This window comes from Magnolia sinica, chromosome 2, assembly GCF_029962835.1.
Source record: "Magnolia sinica isolate HGM2019 chromosome 2, MsV1, whole genome shotgun sequence".
Classification (NCBI taxonomy): Eukaryota; Viridiplantae; Streptophyta; class Magnoliopsida; order Magnoliales; family Magnoliaceae; genus Magnolia; species Magnolia sinica.
Genome location: NC_080574.1, coordinates 52,387,941 through 52,412,840, shown reverse-complemented (window position 1 = coordinate 52,412,840; position 24,900 = coordinate 52,387,941). Strand labels below are relative to the sequence as shown.

At 38.9% G+C, this 24,900-nt stretch overlaps 1 protein-coding gene across 1 annotated transcript in view; it reads right to left on the bottom strand.

Moving 5' to 3' along the window:
- LOC131237099 (cytoplasmic tRNA 2-thiolation protein 1-like) overlaps positions 1-24,900 on the bottom strand; it is a 41,561-nt gene that overhangs the window by 11,842 nt on the left and 4,819 nt on the right. Inside the window, exons 2-4 of the mRNA XM_058234754.1 lie at positions 23,287-23,401; positions 21,953-22,095; positions 18,642-18,761 (exon numbers count right to left, since the gene is read on the bottom strand). Of these exons, the coding sequence (XP_058090737.1) occupies positions 18,642-18,761; positions 21,953-22,095; positions 23,287-23,401 (378 nt within the window). The remainder of the gene's footprint in view (positions 1-18,641; positions 18,762-21,952; positions 22,096-23,286; positions 23,402-24,900) is intronic.

Genomic DNA, 24,900 nt, shown 5'->3' with positions numbered 1-24,900 from the left:
CCACTGGTAGACATTTTACACTCCAAAAAATTGACTGGAAGTATAATCCTGATTGGTTGATTACTGGACATCTGATGGACTGTAAAATCACAAGTATATGACCAAATTTTGACAAGAAAATACAGCCATTTATTAGAGCTTAGGATTCTCTTTTCTTTCTTTCTTTTTCTTTCTCTTTTCTTCTTTTCTCTCCCTTTTTAATTTTTATGAATGGACAAGTGATGCAGCCTAATGTGGTCATAATGGATAGCAATGGACAGCTTAAATATAATGACTTCAAAATAGTATATCTTTTTTAATACGACTCCAATTAAGGTGATTCAAAAGCCAAAATGAACCTTGATGAGTCTAGTTTCAGGTAAAAATAAAGAGAAAATAAAACCCAAACTCAAATGAGACTGATCTTGGAATGTTTTGAAACTGTCCAGAAAATCATCAGTTTTAGGCAACTGGTACTTCAAGAATTTTAATAATTTTTCTGGAACACGGAAACTCGATGATGAATTATAGAAAAATTATAGAATTCATTCATTAAATAGAAGTACCAAAAACATTGCAAGCAACCGACCTGTCACAACTGAAATATTCTGTAATCACCAAGTTCCTTCCAATGAACCAAGAATCACTCAACCGGTATGGGTTGGACTCACAACCAAAAAGGAATCACTCAACTCTCTCTTCTGCTGGAAATTTGGAGGAAATAATGTTTACAAAGATAAATCAAGAATCAAGATTGACGGTCTAAGTCCTTAATCCCAATCTCTCTCTCTCTCACATTCCAAGCCTAAATCCTAATATCTCTACAATCCTCATTCCTCTACAACTGTAGCCTCTAAAAGCTCCCAAGAAGAGAAGTTTACAAAGATAAATCAAGAATCAAGATTGAGGCTCTAAGTCCTAAGAAGCAATCATACTTATACACAGTGTTCGAAGTATCAATATCACTACAAGTTTCGCTGGCCAGGGATACGAAAACAATATCGGTATCGCCGATAATATCGTTGATAATCGGAAATGCAGAGAAACATGGGAAAAACAGTGGAATTTTCAACGAAACTTCAGGAGATGTTAAAATGTATATATTTGCATATTTAGAAATTTTTAAAAAAAAATGCAAAAAGAATGCATACATAACACGTTTGCATTTAATTGGGCCTTAAAAACATGTGTTGTTGTAAGAAATCAGTCCAACCATCCCATCCAACCTATTTAACCATCCAATATTCCATCTAAACATCCATCGATATTGCAAAATATCAAAAACACATGATATTTCACCAAGAAATCATCAACAATTTGGAAGGAAACAAAAAATTGTGGTCTCAATATCGCGCATATTGCGATATCGATAATATTGAGATATTATTAATATTATAATGACATATTGAACACTACATACAACCATGTGCCCATGAAAGAAAAAATTAAAATAATTTTTTTTCTAATAAACAAAATTCTGATGATATCAATAAGTTAGCGATATTATTGAAATCTCGTCGATACACTTATGATACAAGCATTACCTATAATTTACATACTTGAAATATTGGCGATATTGATGCATTGGCAATACAAGCAACACCTAGAATTTACATAGTTGAAAATATTGACTATTACATTAGCGATATTGATACATTGGCGATACTTAGCGATACATTGCTAATACCTGGAATTTCTGATACTACCAGGGTTATCGGTATCACTACCAGTGTTATTGGTATCGCTGAGCTGGAGATAAAGATAATATCGGAGATATTTCGATAATATCGGAGATAATTCGAACACTACTTATACATTAATACTACTCTCTCATTCTACATCTCTCTCTTTCTCTAACTTTCTATTTCTCTACATTCATACATTCTATTTCTCTTTATTCATAATCATTCATACCATTTCTCTACCTACATTCTACATCTCTCTCTTACATTCTATTTCTCTAATCGCTCATTCTCTAACATTACATTCTCTTTATGGGTATCTCTCACCCTCTCTTTCATTCTTACAAGTGTACAAGTAATAAGAAGATAAAATCATGTCTTCTTCTTCCCAATCTTCTTCTTTGAAACCCAAGTCAAATGACCTAGGTAGGAAGTAAGGGCACTATCATAGTGCTACCGAGTAGAGACTCACAGTGTGTTATGTGGGTTTGTGAGGTCTGGTGGCATTACACGGCATAAGCAACACCTTGTAATATATCGAAATCAAATGCAAGAACATGTCCCAATATTACTCCAAAATCCAAAGGGAAGTCATGTAGTACATGGATAAACAAATAAAAAAGAAACACGATAGTGTCGTTTGAGAAGAATTTATGAAACAAGAAACACATGAAAATATAGATGCAGTTGGTGTGGATGAACCTATCCCTACCCCCCCAATACGTTGTAAGGCCGGTCAAGACCACCAGCCACAAAAAGAACTCATGGACATGAGCCCATGAATAGATGTTGTCGATCAAACCTTAAAGATGTGGTCGACCAAAGGGGTCAGGGCAAAGTACCCTCTCAAACCACATTAGAAAACTGACATAAGAAAAAAAGTTAGAAAAACCACATTTCAATATCTCGCTAAGTAGTTGTACACTTGTACTAAGCCAGTGCTGCTTTCAATATTGTTAAGTTGAAAACCTTCAAGGTTATGGGCGAGGCAAAAGGTCAATTTGGACCTGGGCTTAAACTTCTTTCATATCACGAAATGAAGGAGACATGCCTCAAACTTAAGGTTGATTATATGGAAAGAAGTCATGTAGTACATGGATAAACAAATGAAAAAGAAACACGATAGTGTCGTTTGAGAAGAATTTATGAAACAAGAAACACATGAAAATATAGATGCAGTTGGTGTGGATGAACCTATCCCTACCCCCCCAATACGTTGTAAGGCCGGTCAAGACCACCAGCCACAAAAAGAGCTCATGGACATGAGCCCATGAATAGATGTTGTCGATCAAACCTTAAAGATGTGGTCGACCAAAGGGGTCAGGGCAAAGTACCCTCTCAAACCACATTAGAAAACTGACATAAGAAAAAAAGTTAGAAAAACCACATTTCAATATCTCGCTAAGTAGTTGTGCACTTGTACTAAGCCAGTGCTGCTTTCAATATTGTTAAGTTGAAAACCTTCAAGGTTATGGGCGAGGCAAAAGGTCAATTTGGACCTGGGCTTAAACTTCTTTCATATCACGAAATGAAGGAGACATGCCTCAAACTTAAGGTTGATTATATGGAAATTTTCATAGCCGAATATAGGAAATCGTGGAAAAACTATGGTTGTACTCATGGCCGACGAATGGACCAATAAATCCGAACAAACTCTAATGAACTTTTGTAGGGAATTGTCCAGCTGGGACAATGTTCTTGAAGTCCGTGGATGCATTGGGTCATCCCCATACGGAAAATTATTTGTTTAAATTATTAGATAGTGTAATTAAGGAAGCAAAAGAGGAATATGTTGTCCAGGTAATCATGGACAATATAACCTCCTATGCAGTAGCCGGTTGTGTTCTTCTGTAAAAGAGGCATCGTTTATTTTGGACTCCTTGTGCAGCACATTGCGTTGATCTTATGCTAAAAGACATAGGTAGGTTATACTTAAAAGTGATTGTAATAGCTAAAAGAATCACAGTCTTTATGTACAAATATGTCCTCCGTCAAATAGGAAAACACATTGGATGTAACTTACTGCATCTAGTTGTCACTCGTTTCACTACAACATTCTTCACACTATAAAGATTGCATTGAAAAATAAAAAAATCCAAACTTAAAAGCTTTGTAGTATCAACCGATTGAACCAATAGGCCTTAGTTAAAGAAGGTTGAAGGGAAGCTAGTCCAGCACACCATCATTTCACAATATTTTTTTTACACAAGTGATAAAGGCACTAAAAGCATCTAAACCCTTAGTTACTGTGTTTCAATTGGTAGACGGTGATGAGAACCACTAATGGGTTACATATATGATGTGATGGAGAACGCGAGAAATAAAATTATGGACCATTTTAACTATAGAGAGCATGATTACAGGCTCATTTTAGATATTATAAATAGAAGATGGGGGCAACCAAATGTCATCTCCATTGTATTTGGTTGCCTACATCCTTAATCTAGCCTGTTTATTCACTTCCCTCAATCCGATATAAGAAAAACGATGCATATAGTTGGATTTTTTGATGTGTTGAAAAGAATGATTACAGATAAAGAAGAACATGACAAGATTTCAGCTTTACTAGACTTCTATATGAAGAGTGAGGATATATTCTCAAGATATATAGTCAACAGGCACATGACAATGAAATTGCCAAGTATGAACGTCTTACTCTTAGAAATATATTGTAAATCTACAAATTCTAACCTACTTAAACTCTTTTTCTCAGCTAACTAGTAGGTTGTCTATGGAGTGGACTCGAACAAGAAGGATCTAACTCTAAAGAAGCTGGCCATAAGAATTCTTGGACTCAAGTGTTCTGCTAGTGGTTGTGAGCACAACTGGAGCATGTTCGGGGCGATAAATTTAAAAAATGTTAAGAGTTAGGGAGTCAAAAGTTATAAACAAGTCTACGTCTAAGTAAGCTAATGCAGTTTCTTTCATGTAGATTCACACTAAAAAAAAAAAAAAATTCCCTTCAACAATAGAAGCTCAACAACTTAGCCTTCGTCCAATATAACTAAAAGCGACAAGAACGATTCTAGGCTAGGCCAGAAAAGCCTAGTATGACCCTATCTACTTAGATGATCTGGATGTAGATAAATAATGGCTCTTAGAGACGGAGGACCTAGTCTTTGCTGGCGAGGATCTGACAAGAGCCCAAGTTGAAGATGTCGCATTCGTGTTGGCACCTGAAAAAGGTACTTCCACTCGAAGGCAGAAGAAAGGGAAGGTGAGCAATAACATTCAACCGGTGGAAGAGATTGAGGTGATAGAAGAAAGAGATGATCAAGATGAAGATCAACAATTAGATGTTGATGAATTACTAATGCATACAGATGATGAAGAAACAGAATAAGATGAAGTATATGTCGAAAGAGACGACTCTAATAATGATGGTGGTGATCAGCTGCCACAATGGCAACTGGGTCAATGTATATAGTATTAGACTATTAGTTTTATTTTGCAAGTAATGCATAAATATTAAGTTGTAACTTGTAAATTGTATTTTTACACTATATAGCTTGTTGATTGTTTTGTTAAATATATTGTTGAATGTTGATATACTTCATTCATTGTTTAATTGATTTTATTTCTCTCATATGAACTTAAAATATGTAAAATTAGCTATCTAATCACTAGGAAGTTTCCTCTCATTTTTTTTCTTTTTTACATTTTTTTTAAATCCCTTTTTTTCTTCTCTTTTTTTGAAAATATTTATATGCAGTCGCAAATGCAATTGTGCGATCACATCAAGGTGTCCCGTATCCGTTATGATACGACTGTAAAGGCCAATACATATAGGCAATAGCAGTAAGTTATGTGATATGGTACGAGGGTGTGAAACAGGACAATTGGTTTTTTGGAATCGTATCAAGTTGTAACGGCCGTTACTCCTGTACTGGTAGAAAAACGATCAATTTTTTATTTAAATCAAATTTTCTCCTCATTTTTTCACTTTTTTCATTCCAAAAACTCCCCTAGATCATTATGCAGCAGATTTCGACCACTCTTAATATTATTTTTAAGCGTAAAATTATAGATTAAAGTGATTTGAGCAAATGGAAGCTCTGAGGATCTTTTTTCAAAAAATGGTACTTATGCCTTTTTTTATTTCTAGTTTTAATGTTTGATTGTAATGTGTAAACGTTAGAAACATATAACCATATTCATAAATTCACCAAACAACACAATACAACACTCTCACCAAAAGAGTGGACGACCATTACACTACATGTTCAAAATAAAAATGAATATATATTTGGAATATTTACATTATTCTGGATTTTTTGGATATTTTTTCCAGAATTTTTTGGGCAAAAAAAAAAAAAAAATTCAACTGTTTGGGGGGAGGGGTCGTAACGCCCTTGTGTGGTCGCTACGGTCGATACCTATATTGGTAATCGTGGTGACCATTACGGCCACCGTTACCAATGCAAAATATCTTGGATTGCATATGCGCATATGTATATGTGATCACATATGTGATTTGACAACATTGATATAGACCAATTACACCAACCCTCTCAAATACATTAATCACAACTATATATTCCCAATGCATGGAACATCTTTCTAAGACAATTAAAATAAAAATAAAAAGTTTCAAAATATAAGAGACCTTTCCAAGACATGCTTCAATTTCAAATTCTTCCTTTTTCTATGGATGCAACATGGTCCCAAAGCCATGCATCATGAATGCACTTGGGCTGAAATAATGGACTAGATTTGTTGGCTTGGGCCAGATTCATAGGCTAGGCTTTTCTCTTGAATTGGGATGGTGGAACGTGCATCAATTAGGATTGTCTATTCAATCTAAATTTGAGAAATGACCAATTTCCAAGAGGTTCCATATCTAGATGGTTGGGATTTGATGTAGAAGAGCCTAACCTGTATTGCAACTTCAGCACACATGACTGCACTTTCAACAGAGTTTTGAGGTATATAGAGGAGGTATTATACAATGCTCATGCCAATAGTTTCCATAGTACGCTTGTCTTTTTACTTTGAAAATGTTTTGGGTTGAGGGCCAAGTGATCCAAACCATCAAATCGAAAGTCTCACACTAGGTGGACATGCACCAAAAGTCCCCCATTAGAAAGATTCTAGCTATAAAAATAATTTATTTATTTTTTTAAATGAACCCTTTCTACTAAATCCATCGGTTCCTACACTTTCTGTCTTAACCATCCATTTGTCTGCCCACTTGTTAAAGGGTTGGGCTTCTGGCATTGGTAGAACTTTTTTTTATAGGTAAATATTTTATTGAAGTAGAAACAAAGAAAACATGAAAGAAAGCAAACAGAAAGGTAGGAAAAAAAAATGCATAACAGAAGCAGACAAACAAAAGAGAAACAAAAGCCCACCCAAAAAAAAAAAAAAACACAAAGTTGTCCCATGACAGAGACTTCCCAAGAAAACACAAAAGACACTAAGAGCCCAATCCCAAAACATGACAAGCACTCAAGAGAACACTAGCCGCAGAAACAGAAAGATTTCTAAAACAGCAGTTATATCTTTCTGTCCAAATTTCCCAGAGAATAGCTAGAAATAAGATCCTCCACTTTCTTTTACCCATCGCCCCTCCTAGCTCAGCATGCCACCCACAAAAAAGATCATCCATTGATGAAGGCATAACCAAAGCTACCCCGGACAGTCTAAGGATGCTCCACCAGATGTCGAAAGTGAAGAGACAGTGGATGAAAAAGTGGTCCACCGTTTCTTCAAAGCGGTGACACAGGAGAGACGTTGGGGATGTACATTCCTCGTTTTTTTAAGATTGTCAACCGTGGGAATTCTATTCCTTCCCACCAACCAGCCAAATGCAACCACTTTAGGGGGAACTCCTTATTTCCAAAGAGGAGCAGTATGTGAAGAAGATGATGTAGAAGAAACCGCTGCAGAGGAATTGTAAAACAATCAAACAAAGAAGATTTTTGAAATAGAAAGTCTCCACCTCATTGAGTCTTCGTCGTTAGGAGAGGGCTGAAAAACCTGCACATGAAAGAGGAAAGTAAAGTCCTCGATCTCCGAGTCTAATAAATTCCCATGAAAAGAGGGAAGCTAGATACTGCATAGGAATGAAAGTCTTTGACAAGAACATCCATGTGAGAGGAGATAGCGAATAGGGTAGGAAAGGATTCAGCTAGAATTTGGTTGCCACACCATAAATCAAGCCAAATTTTGATTCTGAAGCCATTCCCTAGAGAAAAGGATATTCTATCAAAGACCAAAGGGGCACTCCTAGATATACCTTTCCAAATGAAAGATGCTCAGTAGAGTGAAGAAAGTGAAGAAGACTTCGCCCACCAGCCTTAGGGTCAAAGACCATATTTAGCAGAGATAATTTGATTTCACATGCTATCATTTTCATTTCCAAATCTCCAGACCCACTTACCTAAAAGGGCCTCATTGACAAGGGATAGATCCCTGATGTTAGCTCCCCCAGTGTTCGAAATATCGGTATCGCGCAGTGTATCGCAACCTTGGGATACAGATACATATCGGTTATCGCACGGGATATATCGTTTGTATCGTGTAATTTATCGCACTTTTTAGGAAACATGGGGAAGCATTGGCAAAATGGTTGAATTGTTTTATAAAACTTTAGGGATTATTTAAAAAGACCTTAATACACACTTTTAAATCATAAAATCTCAAAAAAGAAGTACACATAATAAATTTCTTTTGTATAAGGTCCTAAGTTATGCATTATCTGATTGAACTAAGGTAAATATATTCAAATATGATGCATAACATTTATAAATGTATAAAAATATGTATGAAAACATAACCAATGTATTCAAAAGCAAAAGATATATTAGAAATTAGAAAACATACCTATTAATGATGTGTGCATTCAATATCCACCCCATCCATCCGTTTTTCCATGTCATTTTAGGACATTATCCAAGCAACCAACGACTTGGATGGGACCCTGACCATGGGGCTACCTCGATATAAGATGGTGTATCAACACTGTGAATTCATTTTAACATATCATTTTAGGGCATGGGCCGAAAAATAAGGCAGATCCAAATCTGAGGTGGACCACACCACACAAAATAGTGGTCATTGAATGACCACCATTAAACTTTTTTGGGGCTATAAATTTTTTGGATCAAGTTAATATTTATGTTTTCCCATCCAGGTTTGTCAAACCTTATGAACAGATTGGATGGCAAATAAACATTACGGTGGGCCCTAAGAAGCTTCAACGGTGGACATCATTGCCACCACGTTTTCTTGTGGTGTGGTACACTTGAGCTTATATCTGTCTACTTTTTGGGCTCATGCCTTAAAATGACTTATGAAAGTGGATGGATGGTGTGGATTGGATGATGTACCACACACCGACGACCTGGCTGGTGCGGGTACGTGTAGTGCAAAGTTGGGATGCGGATAACTGCTAAAACCTTTCGCAGGAAGTTCCTGCGTTGGAACCTAGGTGGGGCACACCGTGATGTTTGTGAGAAATCTACCCCGTCCATCCGTTTTGTGAGCTTATTTTAAGACTTGAGGCAAAAATTGAGTAGGATCCAAGACTCACGTGGGCCGCACTAAAGGAAAAGGTGGGTAGGGAAATTCCAACAGTTGAAACCTCCCTAGGTCGACAGACGGTGATGTTTACATTCCATCCATACCGTTCATAATGTCATTACTACTAGGATGAATTAAAAACACAAATATTAGACTGAGTCAAAACTTCTGTGGCCCCACAAATATTTCAACTGTGGACGTTCAATCCTCACATTTTCGGCCCACTTGAGTCTTGGATCCGGCTCATTTTTGGCCGCATGTCCTAAAATGATCTCAAAAAACAGATGGACGGGGTGGATTTCTCACAAACATCACGATGGACCCCACCTAAGTTTCCAGCGCTGGAACTTCCTGCGAAAGCCTTTCGCAAGAAATCCACATCCGCGAAGATGAGTGTTGACGATCCTCGAGCTCGAGTTGTACAAACAGTTCAAACAAGATCAAAGTTACATGGGCCCCACAACAATGTGTTTATTATATCCACACCATTCATCCATTTGGATAGATCATTTTAGATCATGAGCCCAAAAATGAGTCGTATCCAAAGCTCAATTGGACCACACCACAAATAGCAATGAGGACAATGATTCTCACCGTTATAACATTCGTAGGGCCCACCATAACGTTTATTTTCCATCTAATCTATTCATGAGGTCACAAAGACCTTGATGAAGAGGAAAAACAAATATCATATCGATCCAAAACTTCTGTGACCCCCAAAAGGATTTCAATTGTAGAAGTTCAATTTCCCGTTGTTTTTTTCAGTGTGGTCCACTTGATCTTTGGATCTGTCATATTTTTTGGCTAAAGCCTTATGACGAGCTCGCCAAATGGACGAACAGTTTGGATATAACATATACCTCATGATGGGACCCACGGAACTTGGTGACGTCAACACACCATCCATGTCAATCGTGTGCGGTACACTAACCCTTCCTCTTCCCGTAAATAAGGGCTCGGGGCCCCTTTTTTTCAAAGCAGAGGATTCCGGAATGCGGGAACCCTAAAATCTCTCCCAAATGCCAAGGATTTCTCTAGATTTCGCACCCAATCTCTCCAAATCAGAGACTTCGATTCGAATGGCCCATCAAACGCAGCTTCCGATCAAAGTAATCTTCTTTACAAGTACCGAAATCTACCAATGAAAGTTTTTTTTTTTCATTTTTTTCGGATAATGATGCTCTCCCAACATCCCGGAATTGGCTACAGTAGCCCCGGCTGGTGTTGTGTAGCAAATTTCTTGAAAAAAGAAAAAAAATCCTGATAAAAGTGATATTATCGTTGATATCGCACGATATTTAGAACAATATTTAGCTATATCAAACGATTTTTGGCGATATTATGCAATATTTTATTGATATATCGATCGATAAAAAGTATTCTGTAAAATTTTCCAATTTTTTAGTATCTTCCAAAGGGTTTCGTATCGTTGGACTGCGATACCGATAATATTGGCTGATAGTATCGATATTTCGAACACTGGCTCCCCCTTCCCCATAAGGTAAACAAACCTCTTTCCAGTTTAACAAATGGAACTTCAGGGGCATTTTCACACCGGACTCAAGTGGGGTTGCCTGTGGGATGTAGGGGCACACTCGGGGTGGGTGGCCCGTGTGAGGCGGGAGGCTTATGTGAGGCGGTACCCATGTGATTTGGGGCCCACGAGGGGGGTTCGGTCGAGGTCCTAACCCATGAGATGTGGGGCCTAGGCTATGAGATAAAGGGATTAATTCGTCATGCTCTAACAATTCGAGCTTTTAGAGCAAGTGGTTAATTGTCCTGCATTAAATTGGTATCAGAGCGGGAGGTCTCGTGTTCGAGACTCCTCATCAGGGGTGATTAATGCAGGGGCATTTTCATACTGGCTCGAGTGGGGTTGCATGTGAGATGCAACAGCACACTCGGGGTGGGCGGCCCGTGTGAGGTGGGCCCCACCCATGTGAGGCAGGTGGCTCGTGTAAGGCGGTACCCATGTGAATTGGGGCCCACGAGGGGGGTTCGGCCAAGGTCCTAACCCATGAGATGTGGGGACTGGGCTTTGATATAAATGGATTAATTCGTCATGCTCTAACAGTTCAAGCTTTTAGAGCAAGTGGTTAATTGTCCTGCATCACTTCCTCCCCTCGGAACCACTTTGCCACATAAAGTTCCTTCTCAACTTATCAATTCTAAGAATAACCAATTTGGGGCACCGAAAGAGAGAAAAGTAATAAGTTGGCAGATTCGAGAGAGGCTTTAATGAGATTAATTCTCCCTCCTAGCGATAGCACATTCATCTTCCAAGAAGATAATTTACTACCCATTCTTTCAATGATCCTATACCAAAGGTATAATAGGGGTTTACCAATGCAAAGAGGAAGACCCAAGTAAATAGTAGGCAACGAACTCAGCTTGCATCCAAGAAAATCAGCATAAGACGGACAAACCTCTGAGAGAAGGTGTATGTTAATACCAAACTCATCTTAAAACCTTAAATAACCTTGAACTACACAATAATCATTGCCATGTATGAAATCATTTTCTCATAAGTGTCATCAACAAATTGAAGATGAGAAATCGGAATGTGAACATTTTCAATGTTGAAGCCTTTGAAAAGACCCAAATCTTGACCCTTGGAAAGTAAACCACTGAGAGGCTCAGTAATTAATTAGAATAGAAAATTTAGGGGAGGAAACGCAAGTTTTAATCCACACCCTCCGTTTAAATCTGAAACCCATTTTTTAGAGCATGTAGCCTAGGAAATCCCACTCGACATAGTCGTATGCAAGTGCAGCTTGCAAAGAATTAATGGTTTCCTAAGACGGGAATAAGAATCCAAGCATTCATTAGCTATAAGAATATTGTCCAAAATTTGTCTCCCTTCAACAAAAGCAAATTAAAAGGGGGAAATAACCTTAGGAACAATAAGCCTTAACCTTTGGCTTAAAATCCTAGAGAGAAATTTATAGGGGCTACCTATCAAACTGATAGGGCGCAAGTCCTTAGCATAGATGACCCCCTAGACTTTAGGGATTAGGGCTAGGAAAGTGCAGCCTAACTCCGTCGCCAAACGATTCCCATCAAGAGGTCGAGAAGAAAATTAAATGGGTCCTCCTTAATTAGATCCCAGAAAAGTTGGGAGAATGCAATCGGAAAGCCATCCGGGCTAGGCGCTTTATCCCTCCCTAATCCATAAACAGCCTCCTTATCTTCATCCATATCAATATCTCTCTCAAGGAACACCACATCCTCCTTGGAAATAGAGTTATCTAACTTGGGACACGAGATTTTATCAGACGTCAGCAAATTAAAGTAGAAATCTACTAAAGCTAAGCAAATGGAGATTTTATCAGTGATTATTGTACTCCCGATCAAAATGGAGGAGATAAAGTTTGAATGGTTTCTCGCGTTAGCATAGCTGTGAAAGAATTTTGTATTCCGATCACCTTCTTTTAGCCAAGTAGCCCTAGACCTTTGTCTCCACTTTATCACCCCTGTCAATCTAGCACAGTAGTTAGAGGAAAGATTCAATCTAAAAATCGATTCGGCCTCAGAGAGTTGGCCCAATTCCTCTTTGAGATCTAGCTCCTGGATAGTAGCAAGAAGAGAGGCCATTTCCAGCTCTCAAGATCCGAAAATGTCCTAGTGCCAAGCTTTCATATTGGACTTCAACATCTGAAGTTTTTTATGTAACACAAAACCAGGCCAAACCTTCAACCATAAAAGATGACCACTAGACAAAGACCAAATCCTTGAAACCCTCCACTTCCAACCAAGCAAGTTCAAAGTGGAAAGGTTTAGGCCCCTAGTTAATTTCTTATCTCGAGAAGAATCGGGCAATGATTCGAGACTGGTTTGGGAAGGCCTCTCTGACGAGCAAAGGATAAATGTTGGATCCAAAGGGGAGAAATAAGAAATCTATCTAACAAAAACATAGCAGGAGGGGAATGCCCATTAGTCCAAGTAAAGTTAACACTCCCCATGGGCAGATCCGTCAACCCTTGAATGCTGACTTACTCCGTAAAATCTTTCATGGATCTAGAAATTCTAACGCTATTTAGTCTCTCGTAAGAGAACCGAAAAACGTTAAAATCTCCTCCCACAGCCCAAGGGCCTGTTTGATTTTCCAAATCCCATGTAAATGCCCAGTGAATTAGTAATTATTACTTCTTCACCCGTTTGAAAATGCAATTATATTTCAATTTTGAAAACCGAGTCTAAAAGATTAGTTTAAATTTTTGGGCCCCACCTTGATATATAAGATATATCTGTGCCATCCATCCATTTTTACGTAACATTTTGAGGCATGAGCCAAACAATGAGGCTGATCCAACACTCAAGTGACCCACACTAAAGGAAGTAGTGGCACTGATAAGTTTTTAATGGTAGATGTTCGATTCCCTAAATCCTGTGGTGTGGTCCACTTGAGCTTTGTATCAGCCTCATTTTTTTGGTCAAGCCATAAATGTAGCTAGCATAACAGATGGACGGTGTGGATAAGACACATACATCAAGGTGGGCCCCAAATATATTTCGTAGTGTCCTTGGTTTTTTAGCTCAAAAAGTAATCGTCAAATCAAGCACAGGTAACAATGCCGCAATTACCCAAAGAAATAATCATTACTCCCATTTGCAGTGTATTTACAATTGGTTTAGAAAATCAAACACGCCCCAAGGGAGATTCCATTTAACAAACACATCAGAGAGCTCGGACCAAAAAGAAGGCCGATAAGAGAGGTTGTTTGGGCTGTAAACCCCTGAAAACATATAAATGAATCCAAAAGATTCCTGGAAGAGAGTGTTGATAGAATAGCATCCCACCCAACTATCTTCCAAAAATCTAGAAAAAGTATCCCAAAGAAGAAGAATACATCCCGATGAACCAATAGAATCTAAGGCCAACCAATCCATACCTTTTACTTTTCCACATGGATTTAATCAAACCTTTCTTAACAGCTTGCAACTTGGTTTCTTGGAGGATGACCAATTTAGCTTTCAAGTGTTAGCACGTTTCTTTTACTTAGACCGCTTCTGAGGGCATCCTAGAACCCGAATGTTTTAAAAGAGAATCTTCATTGGGAGGATTTAAGAGAGCCTCTCTCCTTTCTATCTTTAAGCGGGATAGCTTCCGGAATGGCCGAAGAAGAGATGCCTAGATTGGCTAGTTCCCTATTTTTTTGAGGGTTCTTAGGAGAGCATCCCACTAAAAAGCCCTCCACAGTCACTCTGAGACCTCATTCTACCACCAGCTTAAAGAGAGCAATGTAGTCATCATCCGAGCTTCCAAAAACTACCCCTGATAATCAACCAACATGCCCCACAGCCTCCCTAACCCACTGTTTTCTCTTAATAGCCTCCACTAAACCCTCAACACCTCCAACGAGATGGAGGAGACATGATCCTCTACCTGTTAAAAGTGAGGCGAAATGTCTCCAAAAGAGGTTCTAAGGGGTGTAATAATGATGGCCTCCTCTTCCGGATCAACTAATGGTTCAAAAACTGGGATCGGGATTAAGGCGAGGGGACCATCCAACACAAAAAGAGGATCAGGGATACCTTTCTTTACAACTAAAAGAAACAAAGGGAGCTGAAAACGCAAGGGAGGAATGATGTAGGACAATTAATCACTTGCTCTAAAAGCTCAAACTGATAGAGCATGGCAAATTAATCCCTCTATCTCATAAGCCTAGGCCCCTCATCCATGAGTTAGGTCCTCGGCCAAACCCTCCTCGTGGGCCCCAAATCACATCGGTTCCACCTCACACGGCCCGCCCACCCTGAGTGTGCCCCCGCATCCCACAGGCCAACCCACTCAAGCCCAATGTGAAAATGCCCATGCATTAAGGAGTGAAAAGATTCATAAGGAAGAGAGATGGGAAAAGAAGGGATCACGCCAACGAGGGAGGATAGCCCCTTTCTGCTTAGATGAGGAGAGGAAAGAAGATCCTGCAAGGATCCTTCCAAGGGAAGATCTTCACCAAAAAAAAAAAAAAAAAAACATCCTCTAAGGAATCACACGACAGGCTAACATCAGAATCCTCCAAGGAACTTTCTGGTGCCAAATTAAAGGGATTTCCCCAATCTTCGTCACTACGAACCACCTCCTTTCCTTTGGAAAATATCGTTTGAATCAATTCAGGAGTGCCTTCTGGCGGGATGCAAGGGGGACTATCTTCCAAGGGGGGATGAAAGGCATGAATCTCAATATGAGCAGACGAGATTTCTACAAATCGTGCGGAAACCGGATTATGACACGTGGGGAGCAATCCGGGTCCACCGCTACGCGAAGATCTATCCCACAACTCGCAGGGGGAACATCCGGATTCGAAGCACGCAAAAGCCCGAATGCAAGGCATCGAGGTTGGGGGTGGACACGTTACCAAAAAATCTTGCGAAGGAGACGTTAAGGCACTATGAGTCTGCCACGTAACATTTCCAACCATCGAGGGCTCTCTCGAGCAATTCACCTCATTACAACCTATCATTCGAGATGGTCGATTGGACATCTCCCGAGAAACTACGATGATATTCTTAGAGGAAACAACGTTTCGTGAGGGAGCTCAAGAAATTCAAAGTATTTGTGCCCTAGGAAAGACTGAAGAGCACCCGAGTACGGTGGATGACAAGAGCTCCGGTCCTACAGTGGCAACTTAGCACCTCCAGAGGAGGACAAATGCCTAGGAAAAGGCTTTGAAGGTACGGCAAGGATTTCGCACTGGTGGAATGGAGGACCACATGTAAGTGGTAAAATGATCGGAACTCCGTGCGCCACTAGGTAGAACTCGCGTGGGTAGAACTTTTGTGTAACAGCCATCCAAAGTGTGCTCCTTAACATCATTGGTTTGGATCAATGACCATGGGTGCTCAGTTTCAACTGAAAGTCAAAAGGGAAAATGTCATGTGATAGAATTTTGCTACATGGGTTTTAAAACAGCGAGGCAGCATGTGTTGTGTGTAGATCCTCACATTACACTGTCAGTGCTATCCTAGCTAGTAAATTGGTGGGCATCTAATGGACCCTAAAATCAAAAGCATTCCACCCCAATTCAATAAAAATATATCCATTAATCAGAGGTCATGTTGTCTACTCGATCTTTTTTCCGTACATGACCATTCTATAAAGGGTTCCAATATTTGGGCAACTGACATTTGTGTAGCCCAATTGCAAGTCCATGTCCATTTATGTTGTGGTCCATTTGATGAATAGTTTAGATATTGTATAAGGTTTGCAAAAATACATTTACGAAAATAATTATTCTAGAGAAAATAATTATAAGGTGCGCAAAAATACATCGGTTCAGTTCCACGGTTTGGTTATACGGATTGGATCCACGGTTTGGTTCTACGGATCGGTTCACGGTTCGGTTCGGTTCTATATACCCCTAAACCGAGAACCGAACCGATGTCACCAGTTCTTTGATTTTTGGAACTTGAACCGGTGCACTCTAGAACCGGACCAAACCGGACCGTTTGGTAAATTGGTGGGCATCTAATGGACCCTAAAATCAAAAGCATTCCACCCCAATTCAATAAAAATATATCCATTAATCAGAGGTCATGTTGTCTACTCGATCTTTTTTCCGTACATGACCATTCTATAAAGGGTTCCAATATTTGGGCAACTGACATTTGTGGTATATGCAACATGTAAGGTGGAGGAGCCTTACTTGTACGAATGTTGTAGTACGCCAAAACCCCTGCCCAGTTTTGAATTGTCAGTGAAAGATGTTATAAAATGCTCATGTGTAGAATTTGCATAGTACACTTAGGTTTTCAGACTGTACAAATGGGGGTCATGTCTAAGTGATCCAAACCGTCAACATAATGGGCCTCACTCTATATGGCTTATGCACCAATAGTCCCCAATTTTAAATATCCTAGAATATTTGGCCTTTCTTAATTGAACATGAACAATTCATATATTTTATTTTATAACCATTGATTTCTTCAGCCACCTGTTGAAGGACTACGTTTCCTCCATTGGGAGAATTTTGTTATGTCAAAAATCCAAAGTTAGGCTCATAATATTAATGGATTGGATCAGTGGCCCATGGGTCCTGACACTCATCTTGCAATTACCAAACCCAAATAGAGAGAGAGAGAACTGATCAGCTAGAAGCAAGAGCACCACAACTTGTGGTATGTCAAACATCCAAAGCAGGCCTCATAATACCAATGGTTTGGATCAGTGACCATGGGTCCTTATATTCAGCTTGCAGTTAGTAAACCGTAAAAGGGAAAGAGAACTGATCACCTAGAGGCAATAGCACCAGAACTTGTGGTTTGCACCATACACAGTGGAGCACAACAATTAATGCTCAAATCTATTTATAAGATGGCCGACTTTTTTAGAACCATTCATTTTCCGAGCCATATGGGATGATTAGGATGACCGAATGGAATTGATACTTTTAGAACCACAAGGGACCCATGATCATCCCCGACAAATAAATGTATTAGATTTGTGATTAGACTATTTTTAGACTTGATGACCTATGGTCTAACTGAAGCTATGGCCCTTGATAGTGTAATGGCGGAACAAGGTTAATGTAGCCGACCCTAATTAATTTGGGATAAGGCTTAGATGATGATGGTGATGATGATGACCCTCCATTTTATAAACTATTGATCAGACAGTTAGAATGGTCTGATTGGGATTTTTTTATGGTAGCTTATGAAATGTATGCTGGACCTTAGTGGACAGTCTGGATAAGTTCATTGGACTGTCCATGTGTCTCGATTTGGGGTCGACTCTACCAATATAGTGGTGGAGTTCACTCGATGTGATTATTTCCAATTTGCACACACATATCACTATGGTCCTTGGGAGATAGCTGTGGCAGCAAAAATGGCATCTATTAGGTATCTTATTGTTGTTTTGTCAGTGACCTTAATAACAGATGAAGGTGAAGAGCAGCCATCATAAGGGCAGATCTTTTGCAATCTTCACATATGGTTTGTCAACTTCACTAAGCCTTACATGATCTCAAACAGACTCCACAATCCCAGTTTTAGAAAGTTAAGCTCAGCAGTTAATGCAGCAGGCTTCTCCCACAGGAAGCATGACAGTCTAGATTTGGGCTTTTGTCATCCCATGGTGAAGTTCATCATCACCATGACCATCAACATCACAGCCTTGTCCCAGCTCTTTCATTTTTATATTTATATGACATGACTACCATTAGTGGTTGCTCTGCTACCACCAACGCTGTTAAAGGACATTTCAGCACCAATTTGAGAATACTCCATGCCTGGTAATGAAGTTGCTAGTAAACCCGCATTAGGGAGATAACTCTACATTTTGGGAGTGGAGGTTTTACACCGATCATGAAATCTTTCATGTAATTTTTTTAGCGATCAGAAATAGAGTCGTTAGAAAACTAATGAACATGTATAACAAGTAATAACAGTGGCAAAAGAAAGTTACCAATAAAAGCAACTGGGTTCATGCAATAAACGAAATTTGGAGTTCCATACCTGACGACGAAAAACGCCACAAAATGTGCAGTTGTTTTTCAAGCCTATTGCCTTCACTATTTCATCCATTGTCCAACCATATAGATCCTTGTATGAAACAACTTTCAGTGGCAACCCATACTGAAAATATCAAATGAGAAAAGCAACGAGTAAATAAGGAGAGGCAAACAGAACGATAAATGACTCCAAAAGTAAAAATTCAGAGAATCATGATAAGCATCACCATAAATAGGCCAACCCCATTACAAAACGAACAAAGAAATGAAAGAGGCAGAAGAACATTAACCAGAACAATTATACAATGACAAAGACATGAAAGAGGTAGAAGCATTTTCACAGCATTAACCAAAACAATTTTACGCCCATTGCACATAACAAGTAATGAGATACAAAACAAAAAAGAGGTAGAGCAGCCGTAAAAACTGCCAAACTATCTAAAATGCTTTCAGAGCTATGTTAAGCTCATAAGGGCCCAATTGGGCACACCCTCCAAAGGGGCGTTTGAGGCCTAAATGCCGTTTTGGTTTTGAGAATCATGGAGAAATACAATCTCAACCGGATAGTGGTGGAGGGGGACTCCAGAAATGTCATTGGGTGGGCTAGGGAGGGTAGCCATGTGGAGGTTTGCAGATATTCTTGAAGAAATTCATGAAATCAGAGATAGGTTGTGTGTTACCTTCTGTCATGTGGGCTGATGTTTTGGCAAAGAGAGGAGCTTCTAGTGGATCTTTCTGATATCGGATAGAGGGTAGGATAGTAGGGAAGGTCTCTTTTTTTTAGTCCTCTACATGGTTTTTCTTTTTTCTATGGGGAGGGGGGGTTGCTTTATTTGCTTCCCTCATTGTATAGTGTCTTTCTGTCTTTCTTTTTTGAATAAAATGATCCAATTACCAAAAAAGCAAGCCTAAAGTCCCCTCTTTTTTTTTCGGAAGCTACCTTTTGAGGAAGTGCATCCAAATGGGCCCTAAAGGAGGGGTTCCAAACAGATCTTCTGATAGAAGAAATGATAGATCTAAATTCATGTTCCTACTCTAACAAACAGATGGAGGAAACATTAGATGGACCAACATTCCTCTTCACAATGTAAACAAATCGTGGAAGCAGGGAATAAGTTTCAACGATATGGATGAAATTTCAAACATAATCCTTATTTTGATCCTTGGAGAACTTCACAGAACAAGTCAGGACCATATTTCTAACTTAAGTTCAATTCAGTTAATCAACATCACAGTTCATAGTGCATCAATAACATCAAAGTGGAGTGGAATGAAATAGCCACAAGTCTCATTACTCCCACGGAGCTTTTTCATTAACAGAAATCTCTACGACTGAGATGCAGACAGTGTTGACGACAGGACTAGAAACAGTCCCCTGCCGAGTTCAAAAGGCCAAACACACTGGTACGATTATATCATTTTTAATGGCACAATTATATGATTTTTTATTATTATTATCATCATCATGGCATTGCCCCAGCTACTTGGGATCTGCTTATTGCCATGGTAGCTTAGCGAAAGTTCGATTACCAGCCCCCAATCTAATATCAACCCTCCTTCACCCAGGCTACAAAACTGGCTGATGCACTTGCTACCAAGTGGAGTTACTAAAAAGAAAAGAAAAGCAATGATTGCAAAATGAAGACTTTCTAAGAGGTCACCCATCCTGCTACTTGTCTAACCCACGCAGACTTAACTGCAGAGTTCTGACAGGATCCAGTGCACATGAACTGGTAGAATCACACTGATAGGTATCCTAAGCAGTCCTTCAAGACTTATTAGAGGAGGCCACGTGGTAGACCAGCAGTTCTCATATGGCATGATGATGGTGATGGGACCACTTGCGGTCTTAATTAGTAATTAATAGTTTTTATTTATATGGGCAGCCTAAGTGTACTAGTCTTTTAGTTAGGTTATTTTAGTCTTTTATGCAGTAGGGGTATTTTGGTATTTATTGCAGCAAAAGGGGTATTTTAGTCTTTTTATGTTTGGGATGGAAGCCCTATGGAGGGATATAAATAATCTTTTTGTGGCAGAAAAAAAATAATAATAATAATCAATAAAGATTGCTGACAAGTTATGGCTGCCCATCTGAATGTGTGATACATTCTCTTCCTAGGAGTGATTTCTAGAAACCCTTGAGTAATTCTAGGTTATTGACATGCATTCTTGATGAACTTTTATCTATTCTTATACAATTTCTTATTGATCCCAGTTCAGAACTATCAGCCAAAGTTTCTGAGGAGGACATCAGAGCATCATCCTACTGTGTCTACCGGCAAAGGAGGAAGACCCCAACTAGGACCCCATTTTCACTATGGCTAGATGGTTGCTATGCGAGGCCCAGCGGGCTGCATTGAAATCCCCACATGCATGGTTCATGCATTTGGAAGACCTCATACTGGGAAGATGCATGTGGGGTTGCTTTTTTTGGAGTTTTTTACCGTTGGATTTTGTCTAATGGCCCATCGGATCACCAGATCATGATGATCGGACCGTTGGTTCTTTTTGACCACCAAATTTTGGACCCTACAAGTCCCTTTTTTTATATACTTTAGTATTTGTTTTGGACATATTGAACGTTTTAGATTGGATATTAAAATATAAAAATTAGAAAGGGGGGTATCCAAGATCAACCCTAGTCTTCGAAAAAAAAAAAGAGAAAATCTTCGATGGCTTTGTGAGAAAGCATTCTTGCATCTCTAGATATTAGAGAGGGTGTGAGACCCACGTTGAGCGATTCCACAACTATCTATCTTTCATTCTCTTCGATTCAAGGTAATAATTTCTTCTTTCCCTTATCTCTTCTTCCCCACTCATCCTCTTCTTTCATTCTCAACCCAGTGCACAACTGGGGGTTCTCCACTCCTCTCAGTAGGCAATCAATGGATTGGATAGCCAAATGGGCTTTTGAGGCCTAAAAAACACGGGATAGTGCCTGCAGTTCCATTGACCAGATCACAACCCGGAAGTTGCAAGTCTGGTCAAAGCTTACCTATCAAAACATAAAACATTAACAAACAAGAAAGCAAGGATCAGTTTGAGGTTCTATAACCAGGAATCACATGACTCATCTTGTGAAAAAAAAAAAAAACTTTTCCAGGCTGGTATACATGGTTTCTTAACCTCTTAAGTCAAAGGTTGGAGGAGTTAGTGCCACCCATCACCAAAAAACAATAATGAAATTTATAAACTATAAATATGCGAGTACAAAATTGAAAGGGAACACCAAAGACCAGATGTATGCAAACTCATGGAACAAACGAAGAAGACCTTGGTATAAAAGCACTGGGTGAAATCCCCAAATCACCGCACCTGAATTTCATTTCTTTTGACAGTTTCGAGTGAGTCATCCCTGTAACCTGTAATGCCTTCATCAACAGATAATAGGAAGAGATCTAGGCCATAACTGTGCCGACGGTTCAGCTCTGACAATACATAAGCTAGCACAGTGGAGTCTGCAACAGAAAAAAGCATATAAATATGGTCCTGGTTCAAGAATGACATAACTACTGTAGAACTGGAGGAGAGTATTCAGTTATTCATTGGTTGCCTTGAAATACTTCGAGCAAAATGGCTTCTTGTGATCGTGCATGTGTTTTACGAGAATACAATTATTACCTGATCGTATTATAACCATGGTGTGCTGTAAAGTTCATTATGGGGCCATAAAGGCCGATACATAAAGGTAACGGTGGCAACCGTTACACGTTATGGGGTCGTAAAGGCCTTTACAGAAAAAAAAAAAAAAATGACCTGTAAAGGAAGTTACAGCCCCCATAACAGCCCGTTACGTCCCCCATAAAGGCTGTAAAGGCCCCGATACAGTCTGTTATGGGGCTAATACAGGTTTTTTGGACTTTTTCCCAATAAATAAAGAGAGAGAGAGAGAGAGAGAGAGAGACCATAATGGCCGTTACACCCTATATTGTAAAAGTAAAGGCGGTGGCTGTTACGGCCACCGTTACCATTATGGAATACCTTGATTATAGCCCTAGATGCCTCATGGAATGTACTTAGGGAAGCATAGCTATATCTATATTTGTGATTGTGCATGTGTTTTATGAGAATACAATTATTGACTGATTGTATTATAGCCCTAGATGCCTCATGGAACGTACTTAGGGAAGCATAGCCTGGATGCCTCATGGAATGTACTTAGGGAAGCATAGCTATATCTATATCCACACACATATGCTGATGCTTGTGTGGCTCACTCAAGTCTTCACCTGATTTTTGGGCCCATGGCCAAGCAAGGGATAGCGTGCATGATGGTTGGAGTGGATGTCAAGAACACATCAGGCCCACACAACTCATTTGCACTATAATGATAATGAAAACACATACATGCATGCATATATGTATGTATGAATCATGTATGTACATATCTCTACTTCCCTAAACACATTCCATGAGAAATCCAGCCATATGATACCATCAAAATCTTTCCAAGAGGTAGAAATGGTATCATCAGAATACATATGAGTGATAGTAATAAGCCACTTAGCTAAAAATATTTCAAGGCAACCAACAAATATGATCTATAAGAATGTGGTTTCAGAAAGGAGACATGCAAACGTTGTATGGAAAAGAAATATCCAGTCAAGTGACTCATCCCATGAAATCATCGCTCGTTTTTTATTGTTCACCTTTTCCGCCAGAAGCTGCAATGGCGACACGTTCCCCGGGTTTGAATAGTTGGCTATCCACAATAACATTGTGAATCTCCTCCTCAAAGACAGAGTAAAAGCATTCCCTGCAAATCTTTAGAGAGAATAGTCTTAGCCTTTAGAAAATAGTTGGGCAGTATCTTCCACCAAGAAGAGCTATAACCAGTGTTCGAATTATCTCCGATATTATCTTTATCTCCAACTCAGCAATACTAATAACACTGGTAGCAATACCGATAACACTGGTAGTATCAAAAATTTTAGGTATTAGCAATGTATCACTACGTATCACCATCATATCAATATCGCTAATGTAATCGCCAATATTTTCAACTATGTAAATTCTAGGTGTTGCTTGTATTGCCAATGCATCAACATCGCTAATGTATTGCCAATATTTTCTACTATGTAAATTCTAAGTAATGCTTTTATTATAAGTATATCGACAATATTTCAATAATATCGCCGACATATTGATATCATCAAATTTTTGTTTATTTAAAAAAAAAAAAAATTTACTTCAATTTTTTCATGGGAACATGGTTGTCTGTAGTGTTCAATTTGTCATTAATAATATTGATAATATATCGATATTATCGATATTGCAACATGCGCGATATTGAGACTACAATCTTTCGTTTCATTTCCAATTGTTGATGATTTCTTAGTAAAATATCATGTGTCGTTGATATTTTGCAATATCGATGGATGTTTGGATGGAAGGTTGGATAGTTAAATAGGCTGGATGGGATGGTTGGACTGATTTCTTACAACAACACATGCTTTTAACGCCCCCATTAAATGGAAATTTGTTATGTATGCATTCATTTTCGTAAATTTTTTATTTCTAAATATGTAAATATGTACATTTTAACATCTCTCAAAGTTACGTTGAAAATTCCACTGTTTTTCTCATGTTTCCCCGCATTTCCGATTATTAGCGATATTGATATTGTTTTTGTATCCCTAGGCAACAAAACATGTAGCGATACCAATACTTCGAACACTAGCTATAACCAAGGTTTTGAAAATCATCTTCAGAGGGCGAATTGACATGAATTTTTTTTTTTCGCGGGGGGGGGGGGGGCGCAGTATGCGATGACAAAATAAGAAAGATGGGAGAAATCTATCATTTATATGTGCTTTTGACATGTATTTGATGAAGTATTGGAACATTCTTTGTTAAGAATGTCGTCTATCAACCTGCTCTGCTAGAAGCATAGTTTTAGAGTCTTTGACCTCCAATCTTGGTACTAAAGCATTTAGGAATTAGTAATTCTAGTTATAGATCTCCAATTTTTACTATAATGGGTGGGTATTGTTACATATTTTTAAGGATTGCATATTTTTAGTTTTCGACCAAGAAACAAGGGAATCACCACAGATTTTCCATTGTTTATAAGTTCCCAGACGTTTACCTTACGGAAAAGGCAAGTTTAAGGGGGAGGAGTGACGTGTCTAATTCGGTTCAGTGTAGCACATGGGCAGAATCAGTCAACCAAATTGTTGGGGTGGTTGAGTTAGAATATAAGGGAATTAGGATTCAGTTATGCAGGAACCAGTTAATTGAATTGTTGGAATGACTTAGAATAG